Raw genomic sequence first — 17,346 nt, forward strand, 5'->3', positions numbered from 1 at the left:
TATGTATAAATCAGATACAAAATATACAAAAGACATATTATATAAAATTGTATTTAAATGGTATGATATTGTAGTTGTATATAACTGGATATATATAATGTATGAAAGTTGTAATTGTATATCAATTGATAGATGCTCTGTAATAGCTTAAAGTAATGCGTCGTAACTTGACTCCAAGTTATCACAATTTTATCGACATTGAAATTAACATATCGACCGCTACTATCCCATCCATATGAACAGATAGCAAAGGAATTGCAAGAATTTAATTATAAGAGAAGATGGTGTAACGGTAACTTCGAATTTTACTTTCTTTCTTGTTTTTCATTTTCTCATAAAGAGTAGTAACATTGTAACTTACTGTCCAAGTGTCAATGTTATTTTAACTCAAACATGAATATTTAATTATTTTAAATTACTCAAGCAGATGATGTCCGTAAAACCAGTCTATTTTAGAACGACAGTAATTTGTTGACTCTTGTATGATTGATTAAATAATTAGCTACGTAAAAGCTAGTACTCGATGGGCTAAAGACCTTCAGACTTTTGGAGTACTTAACACCTAAGTGATGCTAATTGGTGCAGTTTATAATTAAAAAAGTTGCTAATTCTACTGTAGTGGTTTTGGATCGAAGCAACACGTGCTTTTCTTGGACCATAAGATAGTTGGAAAGAATTCCCAATTCATAATCATTCAATTCAGTGACTATCTTTACTAGTACATAAGGTTAGCTCATCTATTGACACTTTAAAGAATATATAAATAAGATAAAAAAGAAGAGTAAGAAAGAGGATTTTGAGCAAAGTCTGTTAGAGTAGCAGATTTAGTTGGAAAATTGGTTATTATTCAAAGCATTCTGTTTACTCGAGATATGGGGAGAAAGAGAGAATCTGGAGAGAAGAGGGGACAGAGGAAAGAAAAAAGGAAAATGGTGTAACTAAAATCCCTTGATTGAAGGCACAAATAATGAATTGGGAGCCTTTTAAAGTGGAATGTATATATTTTGTAGACAAAACTTATTTAGATCGGATAATTAACTAAACATGAAAATTTTTGGTAATAAAGTTTCCAATAGTATATATGTATGTAAAAATCCCTTGTTTGGGCGGTACATTTGTATAAGAGTCCCTAGTACCCTTGTGTCAATATTCCCTTGAAGTAATTGGAAAATAATGCAAGCCCAAAAAGAATTGGATCAAAGTGAAAGCCCAAACCAAAATAACCTTACCAGGGCCCATATTCGATAGCTGTACAATTATGTTAAATGAAATTAATTCCTCCTTAAAAGGACAACCAACTAAGAAAAGGTCACAGTCTGAACTGCAATGCACGAGGTCACCTTTAATGATTTCATTGTCATTGTTACTCAATTGGACCTTCCTTACTTCCTTTTAACAATATAACAACAACACCAAACACCAACAATCCAGTAAAATTTTACTCGTAGATCTTTTTAACGATATAAAAAGAATAAATTGATTCATTAACAAACGACTTATTGATTCCATAAATGCAGCCTTAATCCTCTATATGAGGTAATGAAACTGTGAAAAATTTACGAAGTAGAGGCTAGTTAAATATTTGCTTACCGAAGTAAGGAAATAAGATAACTTTTTCTTGGAATATATCACACATAAATCTTCCCTTTCACGGTTACATAAATTACGAGTTTAATTTTCTATTCTTGTCATATATCATTGTGCTTTATATTTTATATAAAATCAGGATGAGAGATGAAGTCAATGTCTGAATTCCAAGCAGGCTTAGCTTGATCTAGCCTCTCAAATCGAGCGCTATCCGTCAGCGTTTGATTTGCACCAAAGACGAGGAAATATATATATATATATATATATATATATATATATATATATATATATACTAGATGAGGAAAGGCCCGTATACGGGCCCAACATTGTGATCGTAAAATTGTTGTCTGTCGGTGCTCAATTAGTTTTTTGATAAATAAATCGATCATTGTTATATCCATTTAATAGCTTATAGAGAATAATATTGGGGATCACAATTTACAATTAATTTATTTTAATAATTTACAAAAAATTAAACTATAAATTATAACCTGCTTAAGTTGCTCCAATTATTAACATAAAAAGACTATGTGGTATAAAACTCATTTTAACATCAATGTCAAATATAAACATCAAATTATAAAATTGATTGAATGGTATTATCTCCCCACTATATTTAAATTTTTAACAAGATAATACATTAAAGGTACACGTGTAATTTGTATTAACAATTTTTCTATAATAAAAAACTTACCAATCTATTTGTAAACTAATTTTTAATACATCCAACTTGGTCTTGCAAGCGTTTCAATATCAGCTACTTGATGAATGTTAAAACGAACAACATCATTCTTTACAATACGAGAAAAAATAAAAAATAAAAACTTATGATTTTACTTTATGTATTGTATACAATAAAATCAAGAGAAATTTTTAGTAATTTCAACAAAGAGAACTTCCAAGGGAACTTGCATCCCTAAAGAGGCAATTTAGTACTTCAAACAAAGAGAACCAACTGCACCAAACAAATATTAACATGACACAAATTGTAGTAATTCAATATAGTAGTTCAAATTATATTTTATTATAACTCGTTTAAAATGATGTTACTGGTGATAAGATAATAAATATCTTATAGACGTCTATATAAATTATAGGGATTTTAAGTTCTTCTTAATTAAGGATATAAGAGGAATATTTTTATTTTTTCTATATATTTATCATATGTTAATTTTTAGACGAGGAAAGGCTCGTATACGGCCCAACATTGTAATCGTAAAATTGTTGTCTGTCGGTGCTCAATTAGTTTTTTGATAAATAAATCGATCATTGTTATATCGATTTAATAGCTTATAGAGAATGATATTGGGGATCACAATTTACAATTAATTTATTTTAATAATTTACAAAAAATTAAACTATAAATTATAACCTGCTTAAGTTGCTCCAATTATTAACATAAAACCGATCTAATATAGTGGTATAAAACTCATTTTAACATCAATGTCAACTATAAACATCAAATTGTAAAGTTGATTGAATGGTATTATTTTCCCACTATATTTAAATTTTTAACAAGATAACACATTAAAGGTACACGTGTAATTTGTATTAACAATTTTTCTACAATAAAAAACTTACCGATCTATTTGTAAACTAATTTTGAATACATCCAACTTGGTCTTGCAAGCGTTGCAAATAGTGGGAACAATCAGCTACCTGATGAATGTTAAAACGAACAACATCATTCTTTACAATACGAGAAAAATGTTAAAAAAAACTTATGATTTTACTTTATGTATTGTATACAACAAAATCAAGAGAAATTTTTAGTACAGTCAACAAAGAGAACTTCCAAGGGGACTTGTATCCCTAAAGAGGTAATTTAGTACTTCAAACAAAGAGAACCAACTGCACTAAACAAATATTAACATGACACAAATTGTAGTAATTCAATATAGTAGTTCAAATTATATTTTATTATAACTCGTCTAAAATGATGTTACTGGTGATAAGATAATAAATATCTGATAGACGTCTATATAAATTATAGGGATTTTAAGTTCTTCTTAATTAAGGATATAAGAGGAATATTTTTATTTTTTTTATAGATTTATCATATGTTAATTTTTATAATAAAAAATATAAAATATTGTAAGACAATTTATAGATTGTTGAAAACTTATCATGGAAGAATGGAGTTCAAACCATATAAATCAAATTTTCACATCAATTAAGTACATAAGAGATAACCTCCTAGAACAGATGAACAAATACCATCACTTAAATTAACTTTTAAGGTTTAACAAACTATAATTTTTAAAATTACAGTTGAATATAAAACTTTTAGGTTTGAAATCACCTTCAAATAGTATGAATACATGAAAACCTTTTAATTTTATTTATTAAATTGTGTTAAAATAGAATGGGTAAATGTAAAAATCTTGTAAATATTTGTCTATATTTCATTTTGTTGCTGTATTATTTAAAAATAAAATTTACTTTTTCTGTGAAAACTTTTAGTTTGACTAAAACAAAAATTAATTATTTTATCAAATGAGAAAAAACATTCAAAATGAGTATGTGCATGGAGTAACTCTATGCAAAAGTAGTCTAATCAATAGTACATTTAAACTTTTAAAGGAGTGATGTGGTCAAGGGAATGTGGGGTCCACGTATATCAAGGAGGACACAATTTGCATTTAAGAAATGCAAACAATACAATAATTTTTTTTGAAATGACATATATACCCTTGGTTGGCCATCTTTCCTTTTCTATATATATATATATATATATATATGAGGAAAATTATTTTCGACTTTAATAAAAAGGTTATAAAGTTTCTTTTTTTTCCCCTCTCTCTCTCACCTCTTCTCAAATAAAATAAAATAAATTCTCTCAATTCTTTCACATTGTTGTTCTGTTTTATAAGATTGCATTACGGAGCTTCACGCAAATGACTGAGCTGACATGCAAACTATATCCCCCAGGCAAGTTGTTCACCTGAATGCCTCTGATTTTATGTGGAATTCCTAGTTGTCATTTGAAATTTTCTTTTCAAACACTTGCCATTATAGAGTTTTCATTTAACAATACCTCAAAGCATGCAACTCCATGTGTTCTATTTGTGAAACCTACTTTTTCCAATCAATTCTCTCCTAAAATTCACTCCGTTCTTAATTTTGATGTTTAATCAATCTATAAAATCATAATTGATTCCAATATATTTGGTTATGTGAAGGGGTCGAAATTACTGCACAAGAGAGAAACTTATTTATATCTTTTGGTTAAGTTTAATGCTATTGATCAAATTACACTTCTGTTTGTTTTGAAGACCCCGAGAAAGCTAACATCTCAGTCACTTTCATCAAGTGAATTTGCATAACAATCTCTTTTTACTTTCCTTCCTCTAGGGATTGTTCTTTTGACCCTGAACTATGATATCCAGTTCCAATTTTAACTTTTATACATTATATGTTGGCTCTATTTTCACAACATAGAAAGAGAAAAGAAAAAGCGATTCGCGACACCTTATAAGGTAGTGATGAATTAAATTACTCGTGTTGGCATTATGAATTGAATCAAATGCTCAATGGACAAAAGTTTTAGAGTTGAGACCAAGTTTTAACAGTCTTTCTCATGGCATAGGCTCGTGCTACACTTAAATGAAATCTACAACACAACTTTCTTTTAACGAATAGGAGCGAGGAAAGAATACAGTTGAGACAAAGGCCGTCAAGAACAACAACAACAACAACAACAACCACCCAGTAAAATCCCACATGTAAGGGGTCTGGGGAGAGTAGTATGTACGCATACCTTATCCCTACCCCGATGGAGTTGAGAGGTTGTTTCCGATAGACCCTCGGCTCAAGAAAACGAAAAAGATGAAAGAGACAATATATCAGTACCATCAACAGAAACCATAGAAATAATAACAGCATTATAAGAACCAGAAAATAGTTGAAACGCAATAACAATAACTAGTAAAGAAAAACGGGAGAATAGCGTGAACACAACATAAACCACTAGAAATCTAAGACAAACCCCTATCAGTCTATCCTCACATCCAGAACGAAGTAGAAAAATGCTCAACCACCTCCTAACCTACAACCCTAATGCTCGATCTCCACACCTAACAAAGGAAAGTGAAAAAATGGAGGAATCTCTGATTTTTCCTTTAACAAGTAAAAGGAGAGTATCAATGCCAGAATAAAAGATAAGAGAATAAAGTTGGAGAATAAAGGATAAAAAGCATCTTTATAGACATGCTCAAGTACCCTTTCCAATGCTCTTCTTTAGCTCTGGGAATCCCATTAGCTCCTGCTGAAAACATACATTAGCAGTATGAAATACAAGTGCTGGTGAACTCAGGCATCTTGCAACTTAAAAATGCCAAAGAATCTTAGAAAGCAAGTACAGAGAACATTAAAAGTCTAAAAGGCTTATCATAATCAGAAAAGGGGAAAATTCCCTTCCTTTCAAGTCCACAAAGACTAACTTTGTCATTAGAGATGTGCCACAAGATTACTTTTTCCAAATATGAATTTTCAACACCTCAGAAAGTACTTAATTTAAGTGGAATTCATGCGTTTAAACGAAGCAAATGGGCTAGTGTGCTTTCTACCAGCATGCTTTCAAGAATCTTTACACACTCATAATTTGCTAATCAAACCACAAAATGCTTCTGCTTTTTTCTGTCATGATTATCAATTCATTTTTTACCAAAGGCCAATTTTCATGGTTACAATCTAAAGTACAACAGCTGGCAGAATACAGGGCTGAACTCAGGATTAAATCCAGAATTCCTCACTTACGATTGCGAATAAACCACCAACTTTATACCAACTAGCTGAAACAACTCTTCCTTTTCTTCAACATCTAGTATTAGGAAGAAAATTTCTATCAGCAACATTCACTAGAAGGCAAGATTTCAGCTAGTTCCAGGAAAAAGTTGGTTAGTGAAATATTAAATCCCTGAGAGCTGATTTCACAGGAAGTCCAGTCCTCAAACAAGTACATTGTTCATCAGTCCTGAGTTCCAATCATTTTCTTCGTTTGCAACTGAGTTTTTGGAATACAACCAAATCGTCTCCTTCAGGTATTGTGAATTTGCTGAAGCTGCTATAGTTTTCACAAGTCTAATAAACACAAAAGGCTCTAGTTCCTTAAGGAACACTTGAGAGCTAGACGAGGGAAAACATGGGCGCTGAAGACGACTATAAAGCCAAAGAAACGAAACCTCAACTTGGGGAACGGTGGCCACACGGAGGATTTCGAGGTGGAGGTGGATGGATTAGCAGTGACCGAGTCACAAGCACTTATGATCTTGTGGAACAGATGCATTTTCTTTATGTTCGAGTTGTGAAAGCAAGAGACCTACCGCCAAATCCAGTAACAGGGAGTTGCGATCCATATGTGGAGGTGAAACTTGGAAACTATAAAGGCAAAACAAAGCACTTTGATAAGAAGGTAAACCCTGAATGGAAGCAAGTCTTTGCTTTTTCAAAAGAGAAGATTCAGTCTTCAATTCTCGAAGTTTTTGTAAGAGACAAGGATATGGTGCAGAGAGATGATTATCTAGGGAAAGTAGTTTTTGACATGAATGAAGTTCCTACAAGGGTTCCACCTGACAGCCCTTTGGCACCTCAGTGGTATAGATTAGTGGATCGCCGAGGGGAGAGCAAAGTCAGGGGAGAGGTCATGCTTGCAGTGTGGATGGGAACCCAAGCAGATGAAGCCTTCTCAGAAGCATGGCATGCGGATGCTGCTTCAGTTCAAGGAGAAGGTGTCCATAGTGTCAGATCAAAGGTATATGTTTCACCTAAACTGTGGTACCTGAGAGTCAATATCATTGAAGCGCAAGATGTCGAATCCCAAGACAAAAGCCAACCCCCACAGGTATTTGTGAAGTCTCAAGTCGGGAAGCAGGTACTAAAGACCAAAGTATGCCAAACACGAACAACTAATCCTTTCTGGAATGAAGACCTATTATTTGTGGTTGCAGAGCCTTTTGAGGAGCAATTGGTACTTACCATCGAATGTAAGGTCGATCCTTCCAAAGATGAGATCGCGGGGAGGATAGTCTTGCCACTTAACACCTTTGAGAAGCGATTGGATCACCGGGCAGTTCATTCTCGCTGGTTCAATCTTGAAAGGTTCGGGTTCGGAGTTCTAGAGGGAGACAGGAGGAATGAACTCAAATTTTCAACAAGAATCCATCTCAGAGGTTGCCTTGAAGGTGGATACCATGTACTAGATGAATCAACAATGTATATCAGCGATCAGCGGCCAACAGCAAGGCAGTTGTGGAAGCAACCAGTTGGAATCCTGGAAGTAGGCATCTTGAGTGCACAAGGGCTTGTCCCTATGAAACCTAAGGATGGAAGAAAAACCACAGATGCTTATTGTGTGGCTAAATATGGATTGAAGTGGGTAAGAACCAGAACTATACTTGATAGCTTGAGTCCTAAATGGAACGAACAATACACGTGGGAGGTTTATGACCCCTGCACAGTGATTACATTGGGTGTCTTCGACAACGGCCACCTAGGAGGGGAGAACTCAGCTGGTGGAAAGGACTCTCGGATTGGTAAGGTAAGGATCAGATTATCAACACTAGAAACTGATCGAATTTATACAATGTCTTATCCACTTCTTGTTTTACAACCATCTGGAGTGAAGAAAATGGGTGAACTCCAACTGGCTTTTAGATTTACTTGTTTGTCTCTTGCAAACATCATATATCTCTATGGCCATCCCTTGCTCCCAAAGATGCATTATCTACATCCTTTCACGGTAAACCAAGTGGACAGTTTGAGATATCAGGCCATGAATATTGTAGCTGTGAGGCTCGGACGAGCTGAGCCACCACTGCACAAAGAGGTTGTGGAGTACATGCTGGATGTAGACTCCCACATGTGGAGCATGAGAAGAAGTAAAGCTAACTTCTTCAGAATCGTTTCTCTGTTCTCAGGTGTAATTTCCATGAGCAAGTGGCTTGAAGAAGTTTGCAAATGGAAGAACCCAATCACCACTATGCTCGTTCATGTTCTCTTTTGCATATTGATCTGCTACCCAGAATTAATACTACCAACCACATTCCTTTATATGTTTCTCATTGGAATATGGAACTACCGCTCCCGACCTAGGCAGCCTCCACATATGGACACAAAACTATCTTGGGCTGAAGCAGTTAACCCAGACGAACTGGACGAAGAGTTTGACACTTTCCCCACATCGAAGGCTGAGAATATAGTTAAAATGAGGTATGACAGACTTAGAAGTGTGTCTGGTAGAATCCAAACGGTCATCGGGGACATGGCAACTCAAGGGGAGAGACTCCAGTCTCTGCTAAGTTGGAGAGATCCAAGGGCAACCAGCCTCTTCGTAGTCTTCTGTCTTATCACAGCAGTGATACTGTATGTGACACCTTTCAAAATCATAGCTCTAGTTGCAGGTCTGGTTTACCTAAGGCACCCAAGATTCAGGAGCAAAATGCCTTCACCACCAATCAACTTCTTCAGAAGATTGCCTGCTCGAGCTGATAGCATGCTCTGAAACAAATAAATAAAGTAGACGAGTTTTTAATGTTTTTAGCTGAACATCAGTGATGTATTCTCCATTTTTCTGTTTCAAAAGTTTGTATGATTATGATATTTTTCTGCTTTTAGTCAAACATTAATATGAAATGCTCAGAAATGTCCCAAGAAGTATTCTTTGCAAATTAACAGAATAGTAAGATGAAGAAGAATCATTGATTAAATAACGTATATGTAACATATCACCGTAAGAAGTTTCCTTTAAATACAGTCTTAGTTAAAGTGAAAGCCATAGAACGGCAAGAGTATAGTGTTTTACAAGAAGAAATGTAAAGTGTTTTACAAGAAGAAATGTAAAAGCAGAAACCTTGGCATATGGCCATTGGCCTCGCAGTGATCATCAAAACAACAAACCATGGAAAGGATGATTGAACTTGTGCAATTTTCTCTTGCTATTATCTTTCGATCTCACAGCATCAAACACGGACGATGTAAACCAAGTTCAAGCCTGTAATATGGTAAGTGCTGAACAAAGGCATGTACATGTAAAGAACACGCTAACCTAATCATTGCCACCATCTGCACAGCTTGAGCCCTCTAATTCATTCAGGCCTAGGAATGTAAATAGGGCAGGGCAGGGTAGGGCGGGGCAGGCCAAGCCTTGACCCGCCCTGCCCTGCCCTATTTAGTCTTTTGTCAAAATTTTGCCCTACCCTGCCCCGCCCTATTAAGCCCTGCCCCGCCCTGCCCCGTTTAGATTCTTTTTTATTTTTTTTTTATTTTTTATTTTGCAATATGCTTTTAATTTCTTTTACCTTTTCAACTTTCTGTTGAAACATTTAAAATATTGTTTTTCCATTGAGCTTGCATATTGATCAAAATTTGATCTTTCGTCTGTTGTATTGGAATTTATGCCAAGTTTTATATCTTTAGTAGATTAATTGATTGGTGTTTCTATTATTTGGATAGTACTGAGAGTTTATTAAAAAACTGATGAAATAGAAATACTAAATACAAAAAAATTAGCTCTAGTTTGGGTGGAGCAACTGCACATGTTAAGACAAACACAAATTAATAACATAAACACAACGCACAGTCATTGCATCTTATAGACATAAAACTAGAAGTACAAGACCAGTATAATCTCCAAAATAACGTGAAAGAAGTATTGGAGAATTCTTTAAATTCATAACAAGATTAAATATGCCTAACAGTTCCAAACTAAACCTTTGAAGGCCATGCCAAATAACTCTCGATCCTAAACTGTAAAACGTTGACCTGCTACCTGCCCTGCCCTATTTAAATTTTTTTTAAATGAAGTTTTGCCCTGCCCCGCCCTGCCCCGTCCTGTTTAGATGCTCCCCTGCCCTGCCCCATTAAAGCTTTGCCCTGCCCCGCCCCGCCCTGCCCCGCCCCATTTGCCATCCCTACATTCAGCTAAAGATTTTGATAGACTTTAAAGAAGATTTCTTTTAAAAAACAGAAGTTCAAAGAAGATTTAACTAGCATCAGATAGAAACAACCCAAGATTTGCTTGATGAGTAAAAGAGACCCTTTTCATTATTTTCCTTAATACAAAGAAAACCATATATCTTCTACTGCAACACTTCTGTTCCAACTCGGTAGGTAGGCGTAAAATAACAAAAATACTTCTCTTAGATGGCATCTGCCCATCAGAGGCGGATCTAGGATTTGTTGAACATGGGTGCACCAATAAAAAAAACTACAAAAAAACTATCGAGTGGGAATTGATCCATGTTCCTCAAGGCAAATAACCCAGTATTCAACCAAGCGCACCATTCAATCTTTTTAGAGCATGGGTGCCAAAAGATAATATTAAACTAATTCTAAAAAATATGTACATAAAATACCTAGTTTGACGGTAAGGCCATGGGTTCACGTGCCCCTTAATTGGGACAATAGATCCGCCCCTGCTGCCCATATCATTGAGTACTCTGAAAAATGTCTTATAACAAGCTCTAAATAAGATTTAAAGGAAGGTCTCTTCTTTTAAATTTAAAGGAATTTTTTAGTTGAATCAACCAATGTAGACACAAGCTAAATTCATCCAGATTAGCTTGGGAAATCATTTTTTACATCAAATAGCACCAGCTTGATTATTAAAATGAAGGCTCCAGTAGGTTGAATAAAAGGAATAACTAAGGATACAATTAAATTTAGAAGAGAAAGCTCTTAGGTTATTGGATTGATAAGGGATTAAGAAATTGATAATATTCAAACAATCAAAGAAAAGATGGATGTTCTGTGAGAAATGTAATACAGAGGTTAATGTTGTCAAAAAGTTCTAATCTTTATCAAACATACTTGTCAAGAACTACCAGTTTCTGATTCACTGAATCTATTAATGAAATATAATTTGCACAAACAATTAAGCAAAATTTAATACTCAGAATGCAGAAGCAAATTTCACATAGTGATCTCATGCACTTCAAATTGAGCTCGAGTTACTGATAACAAAAAGAAAACTAACAAACAGAAAAATTTGGATCAGTTACAACTAGTTGTCCTCGTTTTTGTTGACTGTAATCCTATTTATTCACTTCATCAATGAAATAACAACTCTAAGAGCAAGAAAATCTATAAGACTAACCTTAGGGTCATGGCGTCCTACACCACAGTTCATCTTCTCGTATCCAGCATCTTCAACTACTTCCACAGACTACAAAGACAGTAAAAGTTAATCTAAAAAAGTGGACATAATTTAGATTTTAGATTCAATATAAAACCATGACCCACGCCCAAATTAGAAAAAGGAAAAAAGAAAAAGTTACACTAATAAATAACTAGGTGTGTACTGGTGGGAGTAGCAGGTATTCAGTTGATTACTCCAAGTCTCCAAGTAGTAGATGCGTCCTGGACACCATCTTTATAAGAAAAATCACTTAAATTCATAAGTTGCTCAGGAAAACAACTTTGCAGTAATTGAAACTGAATCACTTTCATAAACTAATTGAAAAGTATTAAATAATTGAATCCAGACATTTGAGCCATCTAAGGAAATTTTATTTAAGTTGGAAATTTCATATTTAAATTGTTCTTTTTTCTTTTTGGAGTTACAAAAACTTCCCTAGTTTCTTCTATTTAATTCTGCAAGTTTCTTAATCGAGGTGGGCATAGTTCGGAAAAATGGAAATTCAAAATTTTCGAATTTTTGGTTTAGGTTGGATTACGGATCGAATTTTGAACTTAATTTTTAAAATTTTTGAAAACTTTCGAAACCTCGAGTACCCCTTTTTGGGGAAAAAAAAAGGGTGAAAATCTCACTTATTCCCATTAAATTCAAACTAGTTACCCTTTAATATTCAAGTCTAAAATCTTTTATTTTTTTTTTCCTACCTATGCGGCCGAGACTATTTACCCGGCCCACCCATTAGCTATTTGCATTCACATTTAAAATACAGAATGTAAAACATCCAGCTTCATTTTGCAAGGTTACTTAGTATCTATTACAATCTGATAACTAAATAATTTGGTCTTTCTTTATTTTAAGTTGCACATACGATTACTTAATATATTAAGTTTACCAGGTCTGATTTTTGTGTGTGTATGAAGACTCACCATTGTTGAGCTTGAAGCTCCTGCAATTGAAATTGTATTTTGAATATTTATTGTTTGATTCAATATGAGTGCTATAAAATATTGCTTATAGTACCTTCGAGTAACCTTCCCGGATCTGAATTTTTATATGTATTTGAATATCCACCATTGTTGGGCTTGAATCTCTTGAATTTAAAACTTTTTATTTTAAAGATTCTTGTTTGATTCAAAGCGAGTGTTATTAAATATTGCTTATAGTACCTTTTGAAAGTTCATAATGAAATCTGATCGTAGTTAGAGCTGATTTGAGGTGATTGAGATCGAATTTTTCAGCTGAAAATCAAATAAGAACTCAGTTACCCAATAGTATACTGCTACGGTGTACAATATAATGTAGGAGTATATAGTTATACTGCAACAGTATACTGTTAGTATATAATTACTGCAATGATATATTGTAATAACCGGAGAAGAACACAGTTACCTAACAATATAACGCTACGATATACAATATACTGTAGAAGTATATATCTATACTGCAACAGTATACTATCATAATATGCAATATACTATAATGGTGTATTATAATAATATGCAATATACTGCAATAGTATGTTGTAATAGTATACAATATACCATAATAGTATACTTCGACTGCTATTTGTTGAATCATCTAGGTGCTATTATGCAAAGCTAATGTCATGGTTATAGTAACATTATACTGTTATACTATACAATATAATATAACAGTATACCGTAATAAATAAGTCATTTTTAAAAAAAAATAATTTTTCCAAGTAGCTCCTTGCAAATATTTTCTTAAATGAATTTTTGAAGGAGTTCCATGAAAATAATATTCAATGTATAGGAAGTGGGTGTCGGAAGATATAAAATAGTAATATGCGGAAAATTTAAAAAAAAAAAGTTGAATGAAATTTGAAAAGGTGCGTGAAATTAAAATAATAAACAAAAGGAAAGAAAATAAAAATAAAAAAATGAAAAAAGATCCAATATGAGTATAAAACCAGATTATGATGAATAAAGAAAATAAAGAATAATATGAATCTAAAAAAATATATGAACAGAATAAAATATAATAAATAAAAACGAGAAAACATAAAAAGAGAAAAGAAAGAAAAGAAAAAAAAAGCAGAGAAATAAAATAGAAAATGAGAAAAAAAGAAGAAGAAATAATTACCCACAAAAGCTGCAATGGATAGGAATAATAATTAGTTTGGTGGGTAGAAAAACCAATAAGTAGGCAGGGGTAATTAATTTAGCTTTTATAGGTAAAGCTATAAAAAAAATTCCTTTTTTGTCAAACCTCAAATACCTTATACAGTTATATTTGGCTTTATAGCTCTATCCAATAAACACTACCCATGCCAAATCCATTCGTAAATTAATCAATTCATTCGTAAACTAAATCACCGAATACCAATTTGTAAGTAATTTTTTTACGCAATCAATCACCAATATTCAATATCCCTCTATCGCTAATAAAGCTGAGATTGAACGTTCTTGATTTGCATTTTTCTCATTTGTGCTAAGAAAATAATTGCATTATTTTGATTTGAATACTTTATTTGGATGATTATGGTGGGAATGAGAAATAATAAAGACAATTTGATATGAATACATTATATAGATGTTCTTACTTGTAAGAACAAAAAGTCTAACTTTTAAGCTAAAATTAAAATTCGAAATAACCAAATTGATTAATCAAAACTTGTAATGAGTCAACTGATCTTTTTGAGTTCTAGCAATTTATGATTTGAGACTTCTCTTAAATTCACTTGATGATTTGTGACTTGTGAGTATGGATGGTCCGGGTTCCGAAGGGTTCGGGAGCATTTTGAAATACTTGTACGCATGTTCAGATGAAGATTTTAGACCTGTACGCATGTTCGAATTAGGACCCAATGGGTTCGGGTATATTTTGGCACTATTGCATGAAAAATTAGAATTTTAAGGAATCTTAAGTTAATTGAGTTGTCAATTTGATTTAAATTATTTTGCTTTACATTTCGAGCTTTTGGATAAGTCCATATAGGATATTTGGAATTATTGGGATGGTTTGGAGGGATCTTGGGGGCTCGGGTGAATTTTGGGTGCTCAGAGAAGGTATTTAAGGCAAAAATTAGCAAACCAGCAATTAAATTTGCACCAACAACCATTTTCTGCCTACTTAGAGCTTATTTTATCATATTGGGAGTTAGGGAGCTCGGATTAAGGTAAATTTTTAGGAGATTTGCATCTATTTCATTGGGGTAAGTATTACTAACTTGGATATATGATTATTATATGAATCTATCTTTACTTTTGTCTTATAATCAAAGAATTAAAGGTTTGAAAAAAGGGTTTTGATTTTGAAAGAAAAGAAAGCATTCCTTTTAATTTGAACACCAATTTGGACTCGGATTGAGAATCTAATTATATATTTGGACTAAGAAGGTTATTAACCACTTAAATGAATGGATTCGAGTTGTTCGGAGGCCGATTTGCGAGGTAAGGATTTGTTGGCGCATTGAGTTGCACACTTTGAGGTAAGTAACACTTCTAAACTTGGTACTGAGGATATGAATCCCTGGAATACGTGTTATATGATTGGTGTTGGAGTGACGAACATACTAGACGACGTGCGTGTGAGCGTGCACCGTGGTAATTATGACTCGATTGATTATGTGGTACTATGTAGTTATCTAGTCTTAATTTATCCGTGTAATTCCTACGTGTTAGAGTAATTGAGTTGTGATTGATATAAGAAATCATGTTTAGACTATGTGCTTATTCTGTTGGGACCCACTAAGGTTATTTCTGCTGTTGAGTTAATTGCTTAAGCTGTAATAATGTATTCAATCATGTTTATTCATTTGCATATCATATCTCATTTTCTATTATCATTATTGTTACATCATGTTATCATTGTTTGGGCTTCGCGGTATGAGATTTGTGTGCCCGTGAGACTAGAGAGATTGATGACTGAGTTGGGGCCTGAGAGCCGGACTGTGAGTGATATTGTGGATCGGGATGCACGCCGCAGTAGGCCATATAAGATTTATATTTATTATTATTATTATTATGGATCGGGTTGCACGCTGCAACAGACCTTATTTGCTTATTTATTATTGTGGATCGGGCTGCATGCTGCAGTAGGCCTTATAGGCTTTATATTAGCGCTTGGGCAGGATCTGCCTCTCCGGAGTCTGACATACCAGTAGTGAGCGCAAGAATAATGATTTATATACACGTGCTTTGGTGAGGGGCATAGAAGCTAGGCACCCATACATTGCTGAGTGATTGTGTGTGATGAGTGGGAGTTTGAGATAGACAGATTGAGTACTCTAAGAGTGTGAATACCTGGGATTATCACTGTGATGCATTATATTTGACATGCATATTTGACATGTAGGCATAGAGATGTAACATTCCTCATGCTAGCTGTATTTGACATACTTTATCAGTGTTGGGCTTAAATTGTTGAACTTGAAAGCATACCAAAATTATGTACTGTGAACGAGTTGGATATGGAAATTTCTATGAGTTATTACTTTCATTCTCTTTGTTATATCTGTGTTGTCATTATTTTGATTCCGGTTGTATCCTTCTGAGCTCTTCACTGCTTTTAGCCCAAGGTTGGTCATGTTACTTATTAAGTACATTGGGTCGGTTATACTCAAACTACACTCTACACTTCGTGTGTAGATCCAGGTACATGTGGACGCGGTGATTGCTAGATCTGGTGCTAGTACCTGCTCGGAGACTTCGAGGTAGCTGCTATGACGTTCGCATACCTTCAATCTCATTCCTTTCATTTTATTTTGTACTGTTCTATTTTTCTCAGACAGTTGTACTAGAGTCTTAGACTATAGTGACACTTAATAGCTCATGTACTCAATGACACCAAGATGTTGGGATGGTTGTAGTAGAGATACAGTTTTATCAATTATTTATGAGATTTTCCACTGTTGAGCTTATTAAATCACGTTTTAATTCAAATGCGTAGTTGTTATGTGATTGTCGGCTTTCCTAGTAATGTATAAGGCGCCATCACAACAGGTTGAGATTTTGGATCATGGCAATTGCTAAGCTTCAAGATGTGATGTTTTCCTTATTTGTACCCCTCTATGAGCTATTTGTACCACATTTGAGATTACATTGAGGTTATTCTCTCGATTGAACCTGATAAACTGCTACTTCGTGATGAAACTATCTGTTCTAGCTATGATAGCACATATTGCACATGCCTTGTAATATTCCGACCAGTCGTTTTGTGTAATTGCGTCCCGTTATCCCTTTTTATGATCCACACATGTGTGTTTATGATTTTATTACTTGCGGGGTTGTTTAGTTTCGTTCCGGGAAGCTTTCGGGTTGATTTGGACTCTTTGATTCTTGACTTAGAAGTTCAAACTAAAAATATTGACCAAATTTTGACTTTTGTGCAAATGACCCTGGAACTGTGTTTTGATGACTCTGATAGCTTCATATTATGATTTCGGACTTGGGTGTATGCCCGAAATTTATTTTGGAAGTCCGTAGGTTGATTTGTGTCGATTTGCCAAAATTTGACAATTTGAAGTTGAAGAATTTGACCATGGTTGACTTTTAGCTATCGAGTTCGGAATTTGAATTTGGGACTTAGAATAGGTCTGTTATGCTATTTAGAACTTGTCTCCAAAATTTGCTACCATTTGGAGTTGATTTGATAGGATTTGA

The 17,346-nt window shown here is 33.9% G+C and overlaps 1 protein-coding gene across 1 annotated transcript; it reads left to right on the forward strand.

Moving 5' to 3' along the window:
- Nucleotides 1–6,057: 6,057 nt before the first annotated feature.
- Nucleotides 6,058–9,200, forward strand: LOC109241202 (FT-interacting protein 1-like). Its single transcript, XM_019407916.1, has one exon. The coding sequence runs from the start codon at nt 6,731–6,733 to the stop codon at nt 9,086–9,088; it is 2,358 nt and encodes a 785-aa protein (XP_019263461.1). The 5' UTR covers nt 6,058–6,730; the 3' UTR covers nt 9,089–9,200.
- Nucleotides 9,201–17,346: the final 8,146 nt, after the last annotated feature.

This window comes from Nicotiana attenuata, unplaced genomic scaffold (genome assembly GCF_001879085.1).
Source record: "Nicotiana attenuata strain UT unplaced genomic scaffold, NIATTr2, whole genome shotgun sequence".
Lineage (NCBI taxonomy): Eukaryota > Viridiplantae > Streptophyta > Magnoliopsida > Solanales > Solanaceae > Nicotiana > Nicotiana attenuata.